Source organism: Chiloscyllium punctatum, chromosome 46 (genome assembly GCF_047496795.1).
Source record: "Chiloscyllium punctatum isolate Juve2018m chromosome 46, sChiPun1.3, whole genome shotgun sequence".
Taxonomy (NCBI): Eukaryota; Metazoa; Chordata; class Chondrichthyes; order Orectolobiformes; family Hemiscylliidae; genus Chiloscyllium; species Chiloscyllium punctatum.
In genome coordinates, this window is record NC_092784.1 from 54510491 (window position 1) to 54531006 (window position 20516).

A 20516-nucleotide genomic window follows, 5' to 3' on the forward strand; every position below is an offset into this window, starting at 1 on the left:
CTCCTCTGAACTATTTCCAAAGCTTCCACATCCTTCCTATAATGTAGTGACCAGAGCTGTACGCAATACTCCAAATGTGGCCGCACCAGAGATTTGTACAGCTGCAGCATGGTCTCATGGTTCCGAAACTCAATTCCTCTACCATCGCCCCCAGCTGCCCTTGAACCAAGTGGCTTGCCGGCCATTTCAGAGGGCAGCTGAGACTCAACCACGTTGCTATGAGTCTGGAGTCACATGTGGGCTAGACCAGGTAAGGATGGCGGTTTTAAGTGAACCATATGGGTCTTACTGACAACTGGCAATGGTTTCATGGTCATCAGTAGATTCTTAATTTCAGATTTTCTTCTTTTGAATTCAAATTCCACCATCTGCTATGGCGGGATTTGAACCCAGGTCCCCAGAACATTAGCTGCGTTTCTGGATAATAACCTAACGATAATACCACTAAGCCATCACTTCCTTACAAGGGGTAGTTTAGAGCCACCACATTGCTATAGCTGTGGAGTCACCTGTAGGCTAGATCGGGTAGGGATGGCAGATTTCCATCCCTAAAGGACATGAGTGAGCCTTGAGATCTTTAACAAGGAGATGACTTAGATTTAGAAGATTTCTCCCATGTATAGACACACTTGAGACAGATAAAGCACATGCTTAATTCTGTTTCCATGGCGGGTTTCTCCTGGAACACAGTCTGAAGCTTCAGGGTATAGCTTTAGGGGTGCGATTCCACACCAAAAGTGTGGGTGACCATGAGATTCTCACAGAGTGTGGTGCTGAAAATGCACAGCAGGTCAGGCAGCATCCGAGGGGCAGAAGAATCGACGGTTCGGGCATAAGCCCCTCATCAGGAATGATGATGAAAGGCTTATGCCCGAAACGTCGATTCTCCTGCTCCTCAGATGCTGCCTGACCTGCTGTGCTTTTCCAGCACCACACTCTCAACTCTAATCTCAAGCATTTGCAGTCCTAACTTTTTCCTATGAGATGCTCTCACTCTTATCACCTGTTGCTGGTGTGTGTTGGAAAGATTTGCAAGCTGGACGTCAATACGTTTGGTCATGTTATGAATATTCTTTTAGTGTCCAATAAGAGCAACACCCCAAAATCAGACCTTCCGAACTCTGAGGTAGGGACGCCATTCCCTTTGCCTCAAGACCTCCTGCGTGGGACCTCAGTTTAACATTTCATCCCAGGACAGCACCTCCACAAGTGCAGCACACCAGCACTACCGGGAAGTATCAGATTGGATTTCTTTGTTCAATAAATGTTGCAGAATTTGAGCTATAGGAAGACGCTGAACAGGCTGGGGCTGTTTTCCCTGGAGCGTCGGAGGCTGAGGGGTGACTTTATAGAGGTTTACAAAATTATGGGAGGCATGGATAGGGTAAATAGGCAAAGTCTTTTCCCTGGGGTCAGGGAGTCCAGAACGAGAGGGCATAGATTTAGGTGTGAGAGGGGAAAGATATAAAAGAGACCTAAGGAGCAATTATTTCACACAGAGGGTGGTGCGTGTATGGAATGAGCTGCCAGAGGAAGTGGTGGAGGCTGGTACAATTGCAACATTTAAAAGGCATTTGGGTGGGTATATGAATAGGAAGGGTTTGGAGGGATATGGGCCGGGTGCTGGCAGGTGGGACTAGATTGGGTTGGGATATCTGGTCGGCATGGACGGGTTGGACTGAAGGGTCTGTTTCTATGCTGTACATCTCTCTGACTCTAAGCCCTGGAACATCTTGAACTCAGGATCTTGTGACGCAGAGCAAAGTGCGCTGTCAAGCCAAGCTAGAGTTCACACTTAATTCTCTGCTTTTCTCAGCCTTGGTGAGAGACAGGTTAGTGGCTTTTCCCAGCGACTCACCGACTCTCTGGCAGTGAAATGCTGCAGCATCCCTGGATAGGAAAACGTTTTGGTAAATGGCAACGGGCTCGTGCTGGGGATAGGACCTCCAGCTTTCCTCTCGATCCTCAAAATAGTACAGCACAAAATATTTCACGATGGGGAGGTAACACCACGATAAGCCAGCAGTGGACAGAAGCACCTTCAAAAGGAAACAAAAGGAATGACAATACCATACAAGCCAAGGCCTCACTTGCTTAGAGTGAGACTCACCTCACTTTTTCCTTTTGACCCACTTCACCAATGAGCGTTCCCAGCACAGACATGGGGAGATGCATCTCAAGAGTTCAGGAGCAAAAATCAGTCACCCCCACAAATCCTCGTTAAAATTAACAGACGGAGAACTGGGCAGGCCATTCTGATCTCTGCACCAAAGATGAGGTGGAACACACAAAGGTACTTAAATGTAAAATATTTTCATTCCTATTGCACCATTCACGACTTTAGGTGATCCCAGAGCATTTTGCAGGCAATTAAATACATCTCATTGAATTATATAGTATTAATGAGGCCCTTCGGCCCATCGAGCCTACTTGGCCAAAAACTATACTAAGTCTACACTTGTTGCCCTTTCCAGCACTTGGCCCACAGCCCTGAATGTTAGGGCATTTTAAGCGCTCATCCAAGTATTTTTCTAAAGGTTGTGAGGTTTCCTGCCTCAATGACCCTCCCAGGCAGCTTCCTCAAAGGAAATTTCCTCAAATCCCCTTGTAACCTCCTGCTTTTCATCCTAAAATTATGCCTCCTTGTTACTGAGTAAGGGGGACAGTTGGTTCCTATGCACCCTGTCCATGCTCCTCATCATCTTATACACTTTAAGCAGGTCCCCTCTCAGCCTTCACTGCTTTAAAGAATACAGTGTGAGCCTATCTAGTCTCTCTTCATCGCTAAACTGCTCCAACCCAGACAAACGGCTGGTGAATCTCCTCTGCACACCCTCCATAGCAATCACATTCTTCCTATTGCGTGGTAACCAGAACTGCACATATTTGAAATGTAGCACTTGTTGTAAAATTTAAGTCCTTTTTCTTGTCTTCTGGAAGAAACCTGTGTTACACGGCCCGTTTTTACCCGTTTACCTTCAAGTACATTGGGCGCCCATTCTCGGCACTTCCCACAAAAGCCTCGATGAATGCTGATGGGTAGGTCAGGATGTCCGAAGCACTCCAGCTCTGGCTCTCTGAAAGCCACATTGTAAACGTCAGTGCTCCCTTCAACTGCTGCTGCAATTCCTGCAGGTGACTCTGCACTGGGAATAAATGGTGACGTCAAGTCAAATCCGAGGAATCTCCGAACACAAGTGATGGTGATCACCACATCCTGGACTTCCCACAGTGGGCTGGGGGTGGGGGGGGTGTGGAGTGGATCTCCTCCATAGCTTCCGTGGAAGATTAATAGAAATCCACAAAGAATTCATTGGGAAAAGTTTCAGCTGCAGCGAGATCTGGGATACCCAGTGAGAAACAAAACCCATTAAAAATTTAAATCAGGGCTTGGCTGAACATCTTTCTTTGCCGCCAGTCATGATTTGGAGATGCCGGTGTTGGACTGGGGTCTACAAAGTTAAAAATCACACAACACCAGGTTATGATTTACATATGAAAGAACTGAATCCACCACGGTCATTCGAACAGATGGGAGACTTAACAAACAATCAAGGTATCTTTCAATACATAGTTTCAGTTACATGACATTGTAAACTTTTGCTATAAATTCTGTGTCTTACAATCTTATACTCCACGACCACCTGATGAAGGAGCAGTGCTCCGAGAGCTAGTGCTTCCAATTAAACTTGTTGGACTATCACCTGGTGTTGTGTGATTTTTAACTTTGCTGCCAGTGTGTGACTTCTATGAAACTGAAAAATGAACATGTTGTGGAACCCATTTTCAGTTTACGCTTTCTATTATCGAAATTCATAGAGGGATTCACTAATGATTGTCAGAACTGGTGATTATCATTGTATCATATGACTAGAATTTCTAAACCAATTTTCCATGGCATTGTTGGAAATATGTCATAAAATACTATGTTTTATAAGGAGAAAGCTTTGCATAATTGGGCAGGTAATAAAATGAAGGTGAATGCCATCAACCTTAATTGTATTGAAGTAGATATTGTTTATTAAGATCATGTGGGTACCCTTCCTGTTTCTAGGCCAATATGTTCAGGTCGACTCCACAATTTGGTTTACAAAATTATGAGAGACATGGATAGGATAAATAGACAAAGTCTTCTCCCTGGGGTGGGGGAGTCCAGAACTAGAGGGCATAGGTTTAGGGTGAGAGGGAAAAGGTATAAAAGAGACCTAAGGGGCAATGTTTTCACACAGAGGGTGGGACGTGTATGGAATGAGCTGCCAGAGGAAGTGGTGGAGGCTGATACAATTGCAACATTTAAGAGGCATCTGGATGGGTATATGAATAGGAAGGGTTTGGAGGGATATGGGCTGGGTGCTGGCAGGTGAGACTAGATTGGGTTGGGATATCTGATCGGCATGGATGGGTTGGACTGAAGGGTCTATTTCCATGCTGTACGTCTCTATGACTCTAAATAAGGTGTTCATAACTTGGTAACCAGGCTGAAGTGTTAACTTGTAAATTCGCCTAGCACACACCAATGACAGATATTGAGAGCAAGAGTGATTTTAGGTCAGCCTTCAGACCATAAGGGATAGGAACAGGATTGAGCCTTTGAGCCCCTCGAGCCTCCTTTGCTATTCAATAGGATCACGGCTGATCCAACATTCCTTACATCCACTTTCCTGACCTTTCCCCATAGCCAGTGATTGACTAAGAATCTATCTATAGTTCGAGTGTAATCCTTCATCAGGACCTGAAGAAACATCGACTTCTTCTGATGCTGCCTGGCCTGCTGTGTTCTTCCAGCCTCTTGCCTGTCTACCTCGGATTTCAGCATCTGCAGTTGTTTTGTTTTTAAGAATCTATCTATGTCAGCCTTAAATATACACAAGGCCTCTGACTCCTTATGACAAGGAGTTCCAAAGACTCACAACCCTCTGAGAGAAGAAATTCATCCTCATCTCAGTCTTGAGATGGCACTAATGTTGGAGCCTCTACCAACACTTTCCAAAGCTCCAGACTACAAATGCAGTTAAAAATGCATGTTGCCACATTTTTTGAACTCTTAGTGTATTGTAACACACCACCCCAGGGCACTGGTCAGTTCGCAGGATGTGACTCTGGTAACGTTTACGGGTGACTAGTGATTTCCATTTACTTCTTCATTTTTTCAGAAGCCTTGAGAGTGTCAATTGAAATGTGATAGACAGAAATAAAGTGATGAATGGGAAATGCATCCTGGGTGTACAGTTTTTGTAAAGTTTGATTAGAGGATAGCAGCTGCTGTTAATGATCTCATTGTAAGGCAAGCATGCAAAATTTTACTCCCTGCTATTTTAAGTGAGGAAGCGGGGGCTGTTACACAGAATTAACTTTGTTAAAATAGTTGAGAGAAATTTGATTCAAATCCTGGTACAGTTACGTTGTCTATAATCATTTCTCTTTATTTCAGCATCGAGGGGTGTATGGTAAAATTACCATTGTCCTACCAGACCATAGTGTGCTCTCTTATTAGAGAGAAGTGATTGGTGGTGGTTTAACATGAGGATCACCAGACCTGTGGTGAAGGGAGAGGTTGAGAAAGAAACTTTTTCATGGTAACCTTGGCTGATGCGGGAATTGAACCCACACCATTGGTGTCACTCTGCATTACAAACTGGCAGGAGGAAGTGAGGACTGCAGATGCTGGAGATCAGAGCTGAAAATGTGTTGCTGGAAAAGCGCAGCAGGTCAGGCAGCATCCAAGGAGCAGGAGAATCGACGTTTCGGGCATAAGCCCTTCTTCAGGAATGAGGAAGGTGTGCCAAGCAGGCTAAGATAAAAGGTAGGGAGGAGGGACTTGGAGGAGGGGCATTGGAAATGCGATAGGTGGAGGAGGTAAAGGTGAGGGCGATAGGCCGGAGTGGGGGTGGGGGAGAGAGGTCAGGAAGAAGGTTGCAGGTTAGGAAGGTGGTGCTGAGTTCGAGGGTTGGGACTGAGACAAGGTGGGGGGAGGGCAAATGAGGAAACTGGAGACTGGCAGCCAGGCTAACTGAGTGAACTGATCCTGCATCATGAGATTTACATGGATAAGGAAGGCCATTCAACTCTTCTTGAATTGTGTCTCCCATCACAGTATCCAATCCTTAAAGGACTGTGAGTTGTAACCTGCCCTTTAATGAGGTGCCTGTTATATAATTCAAATCACTATCGTCTCAAAGGACCATGGAACTGTCCTCTCATTACAGAGATGACTGGTAGTGAAAGCCAACATATCTCAGGTGAGAGGTGAGATCCAGAAAGTAGGACCTTCATGGTAACCTCAGTTGGTCCTTGCCCATGGATACTTAAGGACACTATTATCAATGCTACAGCACAGACGATGTATGAACATCATGGTCTAACACATAAATGGGACATTAATCTGCTAAATCATCAGATGGCCATCAAGTCCTCATCTGTCAGTGTAAGTTCCTTACCTATTTTAGCACATGCCTGAAGTGCTTCTCTGTCACAGCCTGTAGGACCTTTTAAGTAGTAGAATTCAGTCAGTTCCAAAATGTCAAGGAATGGACTTAATGACCCAAACCAGGTTGCTGAAGAGTTCACCCCTAGGCTGGCTGCTACCTGGGAGATTGGACATAAGTAAAGGACAAATTATAGCAAAATACGACAATGCGGGAAATATGAAACAAAATTTTGAATTCCATAACATGAGAGCCTAACCTCATGATGTAAGTCCCCCATTTTTCTTACATTCCAACTCCATAATGGCCTTCTCTCTTTTCTAGGTCTTTTGTTTTCGCTCTCTGCAGAGGGAATCCATTTTCTCCCTTTCATATTATAATTGGCATCCATTTTACATCTCTATTTCTGTTTCACTGCAATTAACAATGGCTTTGACTTTTGAAACAAAAGCAGAAATTGCTGGATAAACTCTGCAGGTCTGGCAACATCTGTGGAGAGAGAAAAACGCTTAGAGTCCAGTGACCCTTCATCAGAACTTCTTCAGTTGCCTCCAGATTGCAAATCTTTTTTTTGTTTCAGAATTCTAGCATCCAGCAGTTATTAATTTTATTTTAGATTTTGCCTTTTGCTCTGGGCCTCCATACCATTTGTACCCCTCACTCTTCTTTCGACTCTTCTTCAGAACTTTGTCAGTTGCTTCCAGACCTGCTGACTTCCTCCAGCAATTTCTGTTTTTGTTTCAGTCTTCCAGCATCCGCAGTTATTTGTTTTATTTTAAACTTTGCCTTTTGCACTTGGCCTCCACACCACCTGTTCCCCTCATGCCTCCTCTGAAAACCACCATTTTCTAACCTTCTTCAGTTCCGAAGAAGAAACATTTTGAATTTGAAATGTTAACTCTGTTTCTCTTGCCACAGATGCTGCCAGACCTACTGAGTTTCCTCAGTATTTTCTGTATTTGTATCAGTAAAGCGCAGAAGGACTTTTTGGATGATCAGATGCCAGAGAAAAATTCAAGTTATCCCACAGGCCTTAGTAGCTTATTCACAGCTAAGGTTAAGAGCAACGATGCCACATCATGTTGCCCAGAGGGGGTTTGCTTTAGTTCATCAGAAAACTCTATCAATGCGCTATCAACGTCAACAAAGCTTGCATTTATGTAGTACCTTCAACATGAGAAAATGGCCTAAGGCACTTCATGGGACTGTTATCAAACTATATTTCACATCGAGACACATAAGGAGATATGAAGATAAGATATTAAGATAGATGACCAAAAGTATGGTTGATATATTTAGGGAGCATCTTAAAGGAGGTCAGCAAGATGAGTTGGTTTATACGTACAGTGGTAGAACAGGAGAAAAATACTCAGGTCCATACACGTTAGGTGGACTGGCCATGGGTAAATTGCCCATAGTGTCCAGGAATGTGCAGGCTCGGTGGATTAGCCATGGGTAGTGCAGGGTTGCAGCGACAGAGTGGGTGGGTATGGCTGGGAAGATCTTCAGAGGGGTGGTGTGTATCAATGGGCCGAATGTCCTTGTTGTAGGGATTCTATGATTTGACAATCCAATGAGTCCACAAAATTGCAATGCCGAGTGAACAGCAATATATAGATGTCAGATCCAACCCCAAAACCATGTGGTCAACTTAGATGAGGTGAATAAACTGAATAAAACCCAAGTTGATTAAAGGAGACACAAATCTGGGGGGAAAAAAAACTACTGCAGTTCATGTAACTGTAATTGCAGAAACCACCTAGCCATGGCGCAAGAGAAGATGTATTGTTCTGATTCTTCAGATAATTGGAAGTGAAGTGTGAGATTCTCTGGGATTACTTCATTTGAAGGTTTAAGGAAGTCAGCTTAGCCGATTTGAAAGCACATGCTTCTTTGGGTTCAAGGCCCAATGCACTAACATTTGACTCATCAATTTGAGTCTATATTCTCTAGAGTTTGGGAAAAGGAAACGTATATGATTCTGAAGAGGTTTTATAGCGTATATCAGGATGTTTCTGCTGGTTAAGGAATCTGAAACATGGATTCACAGTGTCAGGAGAAGAAGCCAATCATTTAGGAGTATGATAAGGAGAGGTTTCTCCTTCTGATGGAATAACTTGTACCTTGAAGCTTTGATACTGATGCGGGATGTCCTTATTTCCCATCAAAGTAATGAGCCCGAGCACAGTCTCAAATGTGTTTGGATTTAATGGACATAGAGCACTTTTCAAACCAAACACTTCTAAACCTGGGACCTGAAAGATGTAGTTTCCACAATCAATAAATTTAGATGTTAACTGAAGTGTCTGATGGATAATTTCCTCATCTTTCTTTTGCCAGAGGTCCATCCTGTTAGGAGAAGAGTTGATAATAAAGTGTTAGAAAAATAAACAATACTGTGGCTTCTCTTTTATTCACAGGATCTTTGCATCATTGGTTGGTTCAGCATTTATCAATCATTTGGTGACACAGTGGTTAACACTGCTGCCTCACAGCACCAAGGACTTGGGTTTGATTCCACCCTTGGGTTATTATCAGAGTTTGCATGTTCTCCCTGTGTCTGCGGGGGTTTCCTCTGGGTGCTCCGGTTTCCTCCCAACACCCAAAGATGTGCAGGTTAGATGGATTGGCCATGCTAAACTGTCCATAGTGTCCAGGGATGTGCAGACTAAGTGGACTAGGGTTACAGGGATAGGATAGGGAGTTATGTCTGGGTGGGATGGTCTTTGGAGGGCTGAATGGCCTGCTTCCACACTGTAGGGATTCTAAGATTCCTAATTTTCCTGGAATTGAGTGACTTCCAGGGCCATTGCAGAGGACAGTTGAAAGCTAACCACATTAATGTGGTCTGAAGTCACATGTAGGCCAGCCCAGGTAAGGATGACAAATTCTCTTCTCTACAAGTCATGAGTGAACCAGATAGAATTTACTTTTAGTTGCAGTTGGTACAGTTGTCATTAAGTTCACTTTCATAGTTCCCAATTTTTACTGAGTTCAAATTGCACCATCAAATTTCACCAGGGGATTTAAATCCCTACCCCACAGAACATTAATCTGGTTCTCTAGATTACAACTCACATTACCACTACATAACTGTCTCCTCTCAAAAATGCTTGGAAAATCTTCAGTTATGCTTGGGATATCTTCACTATAAATTTGTTTAGAAAATTTGGCTCAGTCATGTTTCTGAGGGTGCACTGTACTGTCTTCAGAATGAAACTCTAAACCAAGATCTGTTGCCTCTCAAATCTATGTAAGGGTCCTGTGGCATAATTCAAAGAAGGGCAGATGAGTTCTATCCAGTGTCAGTCAGTGTTTATCCCTTAACCAACACCAAACTACAAAGTGATTCCTGCAAGATGATTTGGAACATCACGGCATTGAGAAAAGGTGCTACACAAATACAAGGTCTGTTATTTCTTCCACTTCCCTCACTCTTGTGAAATGAATAAGGCAGATGCTGCCAAGACCATGGTGACAAAGGAAGAAAACTCTGCACTAAAAGTGCTTAAGGAGGTGATAAAGCTCCGATACTTAAAGGTGACAAGGCACTGGGGCTGGATGAGATGCATGAGATTGGAAACTGCAGAGGTACTGGCAATCGCCTTTGACAGGAGTCGATCAACTCAGTTTGCTGAACCAAAAACAGAAATTGCTGGTGAAACTCAGCAGGTCTGGCAGCATCAGTGGGGAGAAAGTGACTCTCTATTAGAACCAGACAGCTGGTTTGCAATGCAGACAGATGCTGACGGCGTGGGTTCGATTCCTGCACCAGCTGAGGTCACCATGAAGGTCTTGTCTTTTAAATCTCATTCCTCCCCTCAGGTCCGGTGAAACTCACCACCAATTATCTCTCTCTAATGAAAGTGTGAGACTATGATGACTTTACCCTTTAATTGAGGCCTGGAGTACAAGAGGACAGAACATACACTGAACTTAGGACGCTAGATAGACTTCTGCTGGAATATTGTGTACAGTTCTGGGCACCGCACTTAAGGAAGAAGTCAGTAACTCTTCGAAACGTAGATAGAGACCAAACAAATCAGCAGGGGTAGGCCATTCGGCCCTCTGAACCTGCTCCTCCATTCAATATGGTCATGGCTGATCACCCTACTCTGTCCTCTCTGCCTACTTAAACGCAATTGCATTGGAGAGAGTGCAGAAGAAATTTATGAGAATGGTTCCTGAAATGAGAGGCTTCAGTTATACAGAGAGATTGGAGAAGTTGTTACTGTTTGGCTTTCATTAACAGGGGGTTCGGGTTTAAGAGCCGCGAGGTTTTGCTGCAGCTCTACAAGTCCCTGGTGAGACCACACTTGGAATATTGTGTCCAGTTCTGGTCGCCCTACTATAGGAAAGATACAGAGGCTTTGGAGAGGGTGCAAAGAAGGTTTACCAGGATGCTGCCTGGACAGGAGGGCTTGCCTTATGAAGAAAGGTTGAATAAGTCTGGACTTTTCTCTCTGGAGAGAAGGGGGAAGAGAGGAGACCTGATCGAGGTGTACAAAATAATGAGAGGAATAGATAGGGTCAATAGCCAGAGACTTTTCCCCAGGGCAGGACTGACTGTACGAGAAGTCATAGTTTGAAGATATAAGGAGAAAGGTATAAAAGAAACGTCAGAGATAGGTTCTTTACACAGAGAGTTGTGAATGCATGAATGTGTTGCCAGCTGTGGCGGTGGAAGCAGAGTCATTGGGGACATTTAAGCGACTGCTGGACATGCACATGGATAGCAGTGAGTTGAGGGGTGTGTAGGTTAAATGACTATATTTTACATTAGGATTAAATCTTGGCACAGCATCGTGGGCCAAAGGGCCTGTTGTGTGCTATACTTTTCTATGTTCTATGTTTTCAATGGAGAGGAGAAGACTCAGGGGAGACTTGATTACAGATTTTAAGATCATGAGAGCTTGAGGCAAAGTAGACTGTTCCTATCCTATCTGGTTGAGAACCAGACAGCATCATTTTAAGGTGTTTTGCAATAGAAGAAAGTGTGAGGTGAGAGAAAGCTTTTCCACACAGAAAGTGTTTTTGCATTGAAATGGACTTGCCTGGAAATATGGTGGATATAAGTTGAGTCGACACATTGAAGTTGGAACTGGATGTTTATTTAGATGGGACCATCATGCAGGGTTATAGAGAAAGGCAGGAGCTTGGCACAAAGTTAAAATGCTCGGAGAATTGGTTTAGGCGCGATGAATCGAACCGCCTCCTTCGGCATCTTAACAATTGAATGGTTTCAGGACTGTTAATTCCTAGGGAGTCTCGGAGCTAGACTGAAGTGGTTGACACTCACATTATCAGTGACCCTTAGAAATGGAACAGGGGAGACCCGAATGGATTTCAACACTAGGTAACAGGTTAAAAAGTACTGAGCCATGACAGAGTTATTCCAAACACCAACCTTTTCACACATGCCATCAGTGACCTAAAATTAGAAAAGTAAATTCTACTGTTTTCCCGCTCTTTCTAATGCCTGATGTACCTCCTTAATTTTAACATGCTAATGTTTAATTTCTACAGGGCATCCAAATGGGTTTCTTCAAGAATTTTGCCAGCCAAAAACTAAATACACAGAATTAAACGCATGTGTAAAGGTTGCCCCTCAGGTTCCTTTTAAATCTTTCCCCTCTCACCTTAAAACATATGCCCCTTAGTTTTGAACTCCCCCATCCTAGGGAAAAGACCTTTGCTATTCATCTTATTTATGCCCCTCATGACCTCTCCAAGGTTATCAACCTCTTATGCACATGTGATAAAAGGCCCAGCCTATCCAGCCTCTCCTTATAAGTCAAACTCTCCAGTCCTGGTCACATTCTGGTAAATGTTTCTGAACTCTCTCCAATTTAACAATATCCTTCCTATAGAAGGGCGACCAGAACTGTACATGGTACCCCAAAAGTGGCCTCACTAGCATCATGTACAACTTCAACATGACATCCCAAATCCTCTCGGAGAAAGTGAGGACTGCAGATGCTGGAGATCAGAGTCGAGAGTGTGGTGTTGGAGAAGCACAGCAGGTCAGGCAGCGTCTGAGGAGCAGGAGAATTGATGTTTCGGGCATAAGCCCTTCATCAGGAATGGGGCTTGTGGGCAGGGGGGCTGAGAGATATATGGGAGAGAGGGGGTGGGGCTGGAGGAAAGGTAGCTGGGAATGTGATAGGTTGATGAAGGTGGGGGTGGAAGTGATAGGTTGGAAAGGAGGGTGGAGCAGATAGGTGGGAAGGAAGATGGACAGGTAGGACAGGTCATGAGGGCAGCGCCGAGTTGGAGGCTTGGGACTGGGATAAGGTGGGGGTAGGGGAACACTTGAACTCCTCCACCCACTCCACCAAGGACATGCAAGTCCTGGGCCTCCTCCATCGCCAAACTCTAACCACCCAACGCCTGGAGAATAACGCCTCACCTTCCGTCTCGGGACCCTTTCAACCCCACCCTTCATCTACCTATCACATTCCCAGCTACCTTACCCCCAGTCCCACACCCCCTCCCATATATCTCTCAGCCCCCGGCCCACAAGCCTCATTCCTGATAAAGGACTTGTGCCCGAAACGTAGATTCTTCTGCTCCTTGGATTCCAACTCCTATACTCAATGGTCTGAGAATGAAGACAAACATGCTAAATGCCTTCTGAACCATCCTGTCTATCTGTGATGCACCTTTCAAAGAACTATGTATCTGAAATGAAGAGAAAGTGAGAATTGCAGATGCTGGCGATCAGAGTCCAAAAGTGTGGTGCTGGAAAAGCTCAGCTGGTCAGGCACCATCCAAGGAGCAGGAGAGTCGACGTTTCGAGAATAAGCATTTTTGATGAAGAGCTTATCCTCAAAATGTCGACTCTCCGGCTCCTTAGATACTGCCTGACCGGCTGTGCTTTTCCAGCACCACATTTCTTTTTACTCTGCATCTGAAACCACAGGTCTCTGTTCAACAACCCTCCCCAGGTCCTATCATTAACTGTGTAAGTCCTAAACTTGCTTGTTTTACCGAAATGCAATATTTTGCATTTATCCAAATTAAACTCCATCTGCCACTTCTCAGCCCACTGGCCCAACGATCAGGATCCCTTTGTAACTTTAGATAACCTTCTTCACTGTCAACGATACCACCAATTCTGGTGTTGTCTGCAAACTTACTAACCATGCCTCCTAAATTCTCATCCAAATCGTTTATATAAATCACAAACAAAAGTGGACCTAGTACTGATCCCTGTGGAACACAACTGATCATAGGCTTCCAGACCAAAAAACAACCCTCCACAACCCTCTGTTTCCTCCCTTCAAGCTAATTTTGTATCCAATAGGCAAGCTCTCCCTGCACCCCCCGTGACCTAAATTTGCTAATTAGTCTGTCATGCGAAACTTTGTCAAAGGTTTTACTGAAGTCCATATAAACGACATCTTTGGTTCTGCCCTCATCATTCTAATTTGGATATGTCCTCAAAAAGAGAAGTCCCAGTTTTTGTTTCCAGTTCATGTCTTACCTTAGGGAAGCCTTTATGAATTCGGAAGCTACTACTGGATAAGGATTTGGGGGGAGAGTTGATTCTGACAAGATTCCTTGTAAACACTGCTCCCAGTGCCAGTCCAGCCGGCAGTCAACACAGTACTGCAAACGACAGGGAAGATAGCTCATGGTGTAATATGTTTCTCTGTATCTTACACACACACTAATTAACGAAACAGTACACAGGCTACAAATTGAGAAGTTGGCTCTTCTCCTCTGCCTTCCATCGCAGCTCAGTGATCTAACTCAGAGTGTTGTATTGAGTTCAAAATCCACTTTGGAAACATGAAATCTAAGTTAAGAAACCAGTGCAGTGCTGGTGGAGTGCTGCAATGTCAGGGGATCCCCACATTCCTTCTCGTGTTAAAGATCACACGGCAGTATATCAAAGAAAAGCTGGAGGATTCTCTTGTGTCCTGGTCAGTATTCATCTTTCAACCAAAATCATCATAAAGGAATATCTGTTTGCTATCTGTGTATGTAGGAGCTTGCTGTGCAGAAAATAACTGCAGTGTTTGCTACGTTACTATGGTATCTTTTTTATTCATTCATAGAATGTGGATGTCACTAGCTAGGCCAGCATTTATTGCCCATAGGGCAGTTAAGAGTCAACCACATTGCTGTGGGTCTGGAGTCACATGTAGGCCAGACCAGGTAAGGATGGCAAATTTCTTTCCTAAATCAGATAGGTTTCATGGGTCATCATTGTTACAGTCCCCTGATTGTTAGTGAATTCAACCACCATCCACTGTAGCATGATTTGAATCCAGGTCCCCAGATATCACCTGGGTCTCTGCTTGAACAGACTAGCAACAATACCAAGAGGCTATTGCTTCCAACTACATACAGTCATACAGCATGGAAACAGACCTTTGGTCCCAACAGTCCACGCTGAACACAATCCCAAACTAAACCAGTCCCATCTGCCTGCTCCTGGCACAATCCCTCCAATTCCTTTCCTATTTGTGCACTTATCCAAATGTCTTTTAAACATTGTAATTGTGCCTACACCCACCACTTCCTCAGGAAGTTGATTCTACACATGAACCACCCTCTGTGGAAAAGATCTGCCCCTCTTCATTTGTTGTAAAGTGATTTGAGATTTTAACTCTATAAGTTTGCAGTTGTGAAATGTACTTTATAAGTGCATGATTCTTTTCTCCCCACTGTGCGACTGATCTTGGCTTTCCCATGGTGAGTTAGAAAAACCATAAACATTTCTACCTATCTGACATAGGAAAGGATGTAACTATTAATGTTCCCAAACCAATGCAAAATTCGGAATTTCTTGTGTTTTTTTGAAGGTTGCCACAGTCTCCAGGGACCATAGGGCTGCTCTCTCATTAGAGAGAGATTAGTAACTTACCCTGAGGGTCACAGTTCCTCAGAAGTGAGTCGTTTAGAAGGAGAGTCCTTCAAGATAACCTCAGAAGCTGTGTGTGTGTGTGTGTATGGGTGTAATGTGTGTGAGTTTGTGGGTGTGATGTGTTTGTGTGATATGTGTGTGATGTGTGTGTGCATTTGTGTGTGCGCGTGTGTGAGGGTGTGTTTGTGTGGGTGTGATGTGTGTGTGTTTGTGGGTGTGTTTGTGTGGTGTGATGTGTGTGTGAGTGTGTTTGTTTGTGTGTGTGGGTGTGATGTGTGTGTGTGTGTGTGTGTGTATGTGCGTGTGTGTGTGTGTGTGTGCGTGTGTAGGTGTGATGTGTGTGTGGGCGTTGTTTGTGTTTGTGACGGTGTGTTTGTGTGGGTGTGATGTATGTGTGTTATGTGTGTTTGTTTGTGCGTGTGAGGGTGTGTTTATGTGGGTGTGATGTATGTGTGTTTGTGTTTGTGAGGGTGTGTTTGTGTGGATGTGTGGGTGTGATATGTGTGTGTTTATGGGTGTTTGTGTGTGTGTGAGGGTGTGTTTGTGTGTGTGTGTGGGTGTGATATGTGTGTGTGTGTGTGTGTGTGTGTGTGTGTGGTGTGTGTGTGAAGGTGTGTTTGTGTGGGTGTGATGTGTGTATGTGTTTGTGTGTGCGCGTGTGTGATGTGTGTGTGGGGGTGTTGTGGGTGTTTGTGGGTGTGTTGTGTGTGTTTGTGGGTGTATTGTGTGTGTTGTGGGTGTGTGCGTGTGTGATGTGTGTGTGGGTGTTGTATATTATCGATTCAATTTGTGCATGTTCGTAAACTTGTGGGAGCTTTCAAAATTGGAGGAATCCCCATTTGAACCCGTTGGCTTTTCTAGTAGATCATGTCTAGTGCGTATCTCAACTGTATTTCTCAGCATTTGTTCCATATCCTGTGCTATGCTTTCTTGACCAAAAGAAACTCTTAGTCTTAAAAGCCTAATTTAACTCAGTGTATCCACAGCCACAGGTGATAATTTAGGGTTTGACTTGCCTCTGATTTCTACCCCCAATGAGAATTTGTTGTCAGGTTCACCCAGTGTTTTAAGCAACTGTTGCTGCAGTGCCGCAAGACTGCGGTTAATGGGGCTGTCTTTTCCATAGGGTGGGAGGTTTCATGACTAGGGGGCATATTTTTAAAGTGAGAGGAGAGAGATTTTAAAAAGACATGAGGGGAAAATTGTTTTACACAGAGGGTGGTTCGTGTTTGGAATGAACTTCCTTAGGAAGTGGTGAATGGGGCACACTTACAAGGTTTAAAAGACTTTTGGATAAGTACATGAATAGGAAAAGGTTGGAGGGACATGGGCTAGGAGCAGGCAGGTGGGGCTAGTTTCGTTTGGGATTCTATTTGACATGGACTGGTTGGGCCGAAGGGTCTGTTTCTGTGCTATATGACTCTGACTCTGACAGATGCATCATTGAAACATCTTGTATACAGTGCTGGAGGGGTCACCTACCTTTGTGAGGACAGCATCCAGATGACTGAGTCCAGGAGCTTTTACATTCGAAGCACTTTCAGACACATTAATGTAGCAGTCCTTATTGGAGAGAAGCCCTGCTGTGTCATGGGGAGAATATTTACTGTTGCCAGTCACCTGCAGTTTAAAACAGAAAGGACCAGTCTTGCTGTAGTGGTCACTGGAAAAACAGGAGGAGTTATGGCTAACTTTATGTGAACATTTAACAAGCGAAGTAGAATGTATACAAGCATAAGAGTAGGCCATTCAGCCCCTTGAATTAGCTCTGCTACTCTAGATCATGGCTGACCATCTATATCAAAGCCATATTCCTTAATGTTATTAGTATCTACAAATCTCTGTCTTGGAAATACTGAATTAATAGGTTTCCAAGACCCTCTGTGGTAGAGAATTTCAAATTTTACCACCCTCTAAGAGAAGAAATTCCTCCTCAACTCTGCTGTAAATAGTCTGAGACTTTGCCTCCTAGCTCTCGAGAAATATCCTTTCTGCATCGAAGTTTCTTCAATGTATCCTCAAAAGTCAGTCTATCTAACCCCAGGATTAGTCTGGTGAAGCTCCATCATACCTGCACCATGCGCAGATATCCTTTCTCAGGTCAAAGAACAAAAACTGCATGGAATTCTTCAGGAGCAAGATTGAAGCATCACATCTTTATTCCTGAACTCAAATCCTCTGGTGATAGAGGTTAATGTACCATTTGCCTTCCTAATTGAAGCCAGGGCAACTGGAGGCTGGGTGCCAGTGTGTTCTGGGTTGGAAGACCTGCTGTTCTGGACTTTTATTTCTGCGACGCTGGACATTTTATTTCTCTATTTTTTTAAGATCTTGTAACTAAAGAAGCTGTGCTTAATTTGGTATTGTAAGTTGTGATGTATAAACTTTTCATTCAGTGTATGTGACAATAAAGCTAATTCAATTCAATAATTGTCCTAATTGCTTCCTGTTCCTGTGTTAGCTTTCAGTGACTTACATACAAGGACGCACCTGTCTGTCTGCACTTAAATACTTCCCAATCTCTCACAATTAAGAAATACTGTCTACCTTCATTCTTCTGATCAAGGTGGATAATCTCACACTTATCCACATTATATTCAGTTTGCCATGTTCTTGCCCACTCAGTCAGCTTGTCTAAATCCCTTTGAAGCCAGTTTGTGGAGTCCTCACAACTCACATCACTACCTAGTCTTATATTCTTGTCAAACTTGGAAATATTACATTTGGTCTTCATATCCAAAACATTGATATATGGCCCTTTTACAGACCCCTGCTGGTCACAGCCTGCCAATCTGGGATTTATTTATTCCTGCACTGTTTCCTTTCAGTTAACTATTCTCTAATCCCAGCTAGTCATTACCCCCCTCCCTTATATTTTACCTTTGTTTACAGACCTCCTCTAAGTGACCTAATAGAAAGCCACTTGAAAGTCCAAATACACCACAAACATTATTTTCACTTTATCTACTCTGTTAGAATAACATGAAGCAACATCTTCAAAACAAAACTCCTACATTTTTGTAAAATGTGATTTCCCCTTCATGAATCATGTTGACTTTGCCTAATCAGACCATTATTTCCTGCTGTCCACTTTCACATCCTTTCTAACAGACTGTGGTACTTTCTCTACTACTGTTGGCAGGCTCACAGATCTCGAGCTCCCATATTGTTCTCTGAAACAAAGGGGTTACATTTACAACGCTTCAATCTGCAGACAATGTTCCAGAATCTAGAGACTTTTGAAAAATGATTACCAGTGCACCCACTATCTCTATTGGCACCACTCTCAACAAAATAGACAGTAAATCATCTGGGAAATTGTCCACTTTCACATGAGTTCCTTGTACAACTTTTTAATATTCTCAGGATGCAGTGTTGGTGACTGGGCCAACATTTACTCCCATCCCTAATTTCCCTTGAGAAGGTGATAGTGAGCTGCCTTCCTGAACTACCGCAGGCCATGCGAGTAGGCACTCCCACTTTGGTGTTGGAAAGGGAGGTCCAGGATCTTAACCCAGCAACAATGAGGGAATGACAATAAATTGGATTTGGGATGGTCAGCATGGTTTTGTGTGAGGAAAATCATGTCTCACAAACTTGATTGAAGTTTTTTAATGAAGCAATCAAAAAGATTGATAAGGGCAGAGCAGTAGACGTTGTTTGATTGGGCTTTTGTAAAGCCTTTGACAAGTTCTGCAGGCTAGACTAATTAGTAAAGTTAGATCACATGGGTGAGATTATCATTTGGATACAAAATTGACTTTATGGTAGGAGAGTGATGGTGGAGGGTTGTTTTTCGGACTGGAGGCCTAGTCTAGCAGTGTTCCACAGGGATCGGTACTGGGACCACTTTCATTTGTCATTTATATAAATGATTTGAATGAGGCATGGTTAGTAATTTGTAGATGGCACTAAAACTGGTGATGTAGAGGACAATGAAAAAGGCTTTCTAACATTACAAAAAGATCTTAATCAATTGGGTCAATGAGGTGAAGAGTGGCAGATGGCATTTAATTTGGATAAATGTGAGGTATTGTATTTCGGTAAAACAAACAAGGGCAGGACTTATACAGTCAATGGTAGGGGAGTAGTTTTGTAGAACAGAGAGACCTAGGAGTCCAGTTACATAGTTCTTTGAAATTTGCATCACAGGTAGACAGGGTGGTTAAGAAGGTGTTTGGCATGCTTGCCTTCATTACTCAGATGTTTGAGTAGAGGAGTTGGGACATCATGTTGAGGTTGTACAGGATGTTGGTGAGGCTTCTTCTGAAGTACTGTGTGCAGTTCTGGTCACCCAGTCATAGGAAGGATATTATTAAACTGGAGAGAGTTCAGAAAAGATTTACCAGGATGTTGCCAGGAATGTATGGTTTTAGATATAAAAATAGCCTGGAAGGACTGGGACTCTTTTCACTGGAGAATAGGAGGTTGAGTGGTGATCTTGAGGTTTACAAAATCATGAGGGGCATAGTTAAGGTGAATGACAAGGGTCTTTTCCAGAGAGTGGGGGAGTTCAAAACTAGGGAGCGTGTTTTTTAAGCTCAGAGGGGTAAGATTTTAAAAGGACATGAGGGGCAACTTTTTCACATAGAGACTAATTCGTGTGTGGAATGAACTTCTAGAGAAAGTGGTGAATGCAAATACAGTTACAATATTTAAAAGACATTTGGATAGCTTCATGAATAGGAGAAGTTTGGGGGGGGGATGTGGGCTAAGTGGAGGCAGGTGGGACTAGTTCAGATGGAGACATGATTAACGTGGACTGGTTGGACTGAAGGATCTGTTTCCATGTTATATGATTCTACATTTCTAAACCAGGATGGTGTGTAGCTTGGAGGGGAATGTGCAAGTGGTCTGTTGTCATTCTGTCCTTGTCCCTCTAGGTAGTGGAGATTGTAGTTTTTAAGCTGCTATTGAAGGACGCTTGGTGAGTTGTTACAATGCATTTTGTACATGGTACACACACTGTGCCACTGTGTATTGATGATGAAGAGCTCACATGGGCTTCCAAACCACCTGGGCTACTTTGTCCTGGATGATATGAAACCTCTTCCAGGCAAGTGGGGAGCATTCCCTCATTTTTCTGACTTGTGCCGTGTAGATACTGGACAGCTTTGAGGAGTCAAGAAGTGAGTCAATTTCCGCAAAGTTTGTTGCTTCTGGCCTACTAATATAGCCACAGGATTTATATGGCTAGTCCAGGTCAGTTCCTGGTC

General features: G+C 43.6%; 1 protein-coding gene across 1 annotated transcript in view; it reads right to left on the reverse strand.

Moving 5' to 3' along the window:
* LOC140468068 (uncharacterized) overlaps positions 1-20516 on the reverse strand; it is an 83936-nt gene that overhangs the window by 18794 nt on the left and 44626 nt on the right. Inside the window, exons 14-19 of the mRNA XM_072564254.1 lie at positions 16783-16920; positions 13912-14036; positions 8549-8774; positions 6438-6585; positions 2977-3146; positions 1859-2039 (exon numbers count right to left, since the gene is read on the reverse strand). Of these exons, the coding sequence (XP_072420355.1) occupies positions 1859-2039; positions 2977-3146; positions 6438-6585; positions 8549-8774; positions 13912-14036; positions 16783-16920 (988 nt within the window). The remainder of the gene's footprint in view (positions 1-1858; positions 2040-2976; positions 3147-6437; positions 6586-8548; positions 8775-13911; positions 14037-16782; positions 16921-20516) is intronic.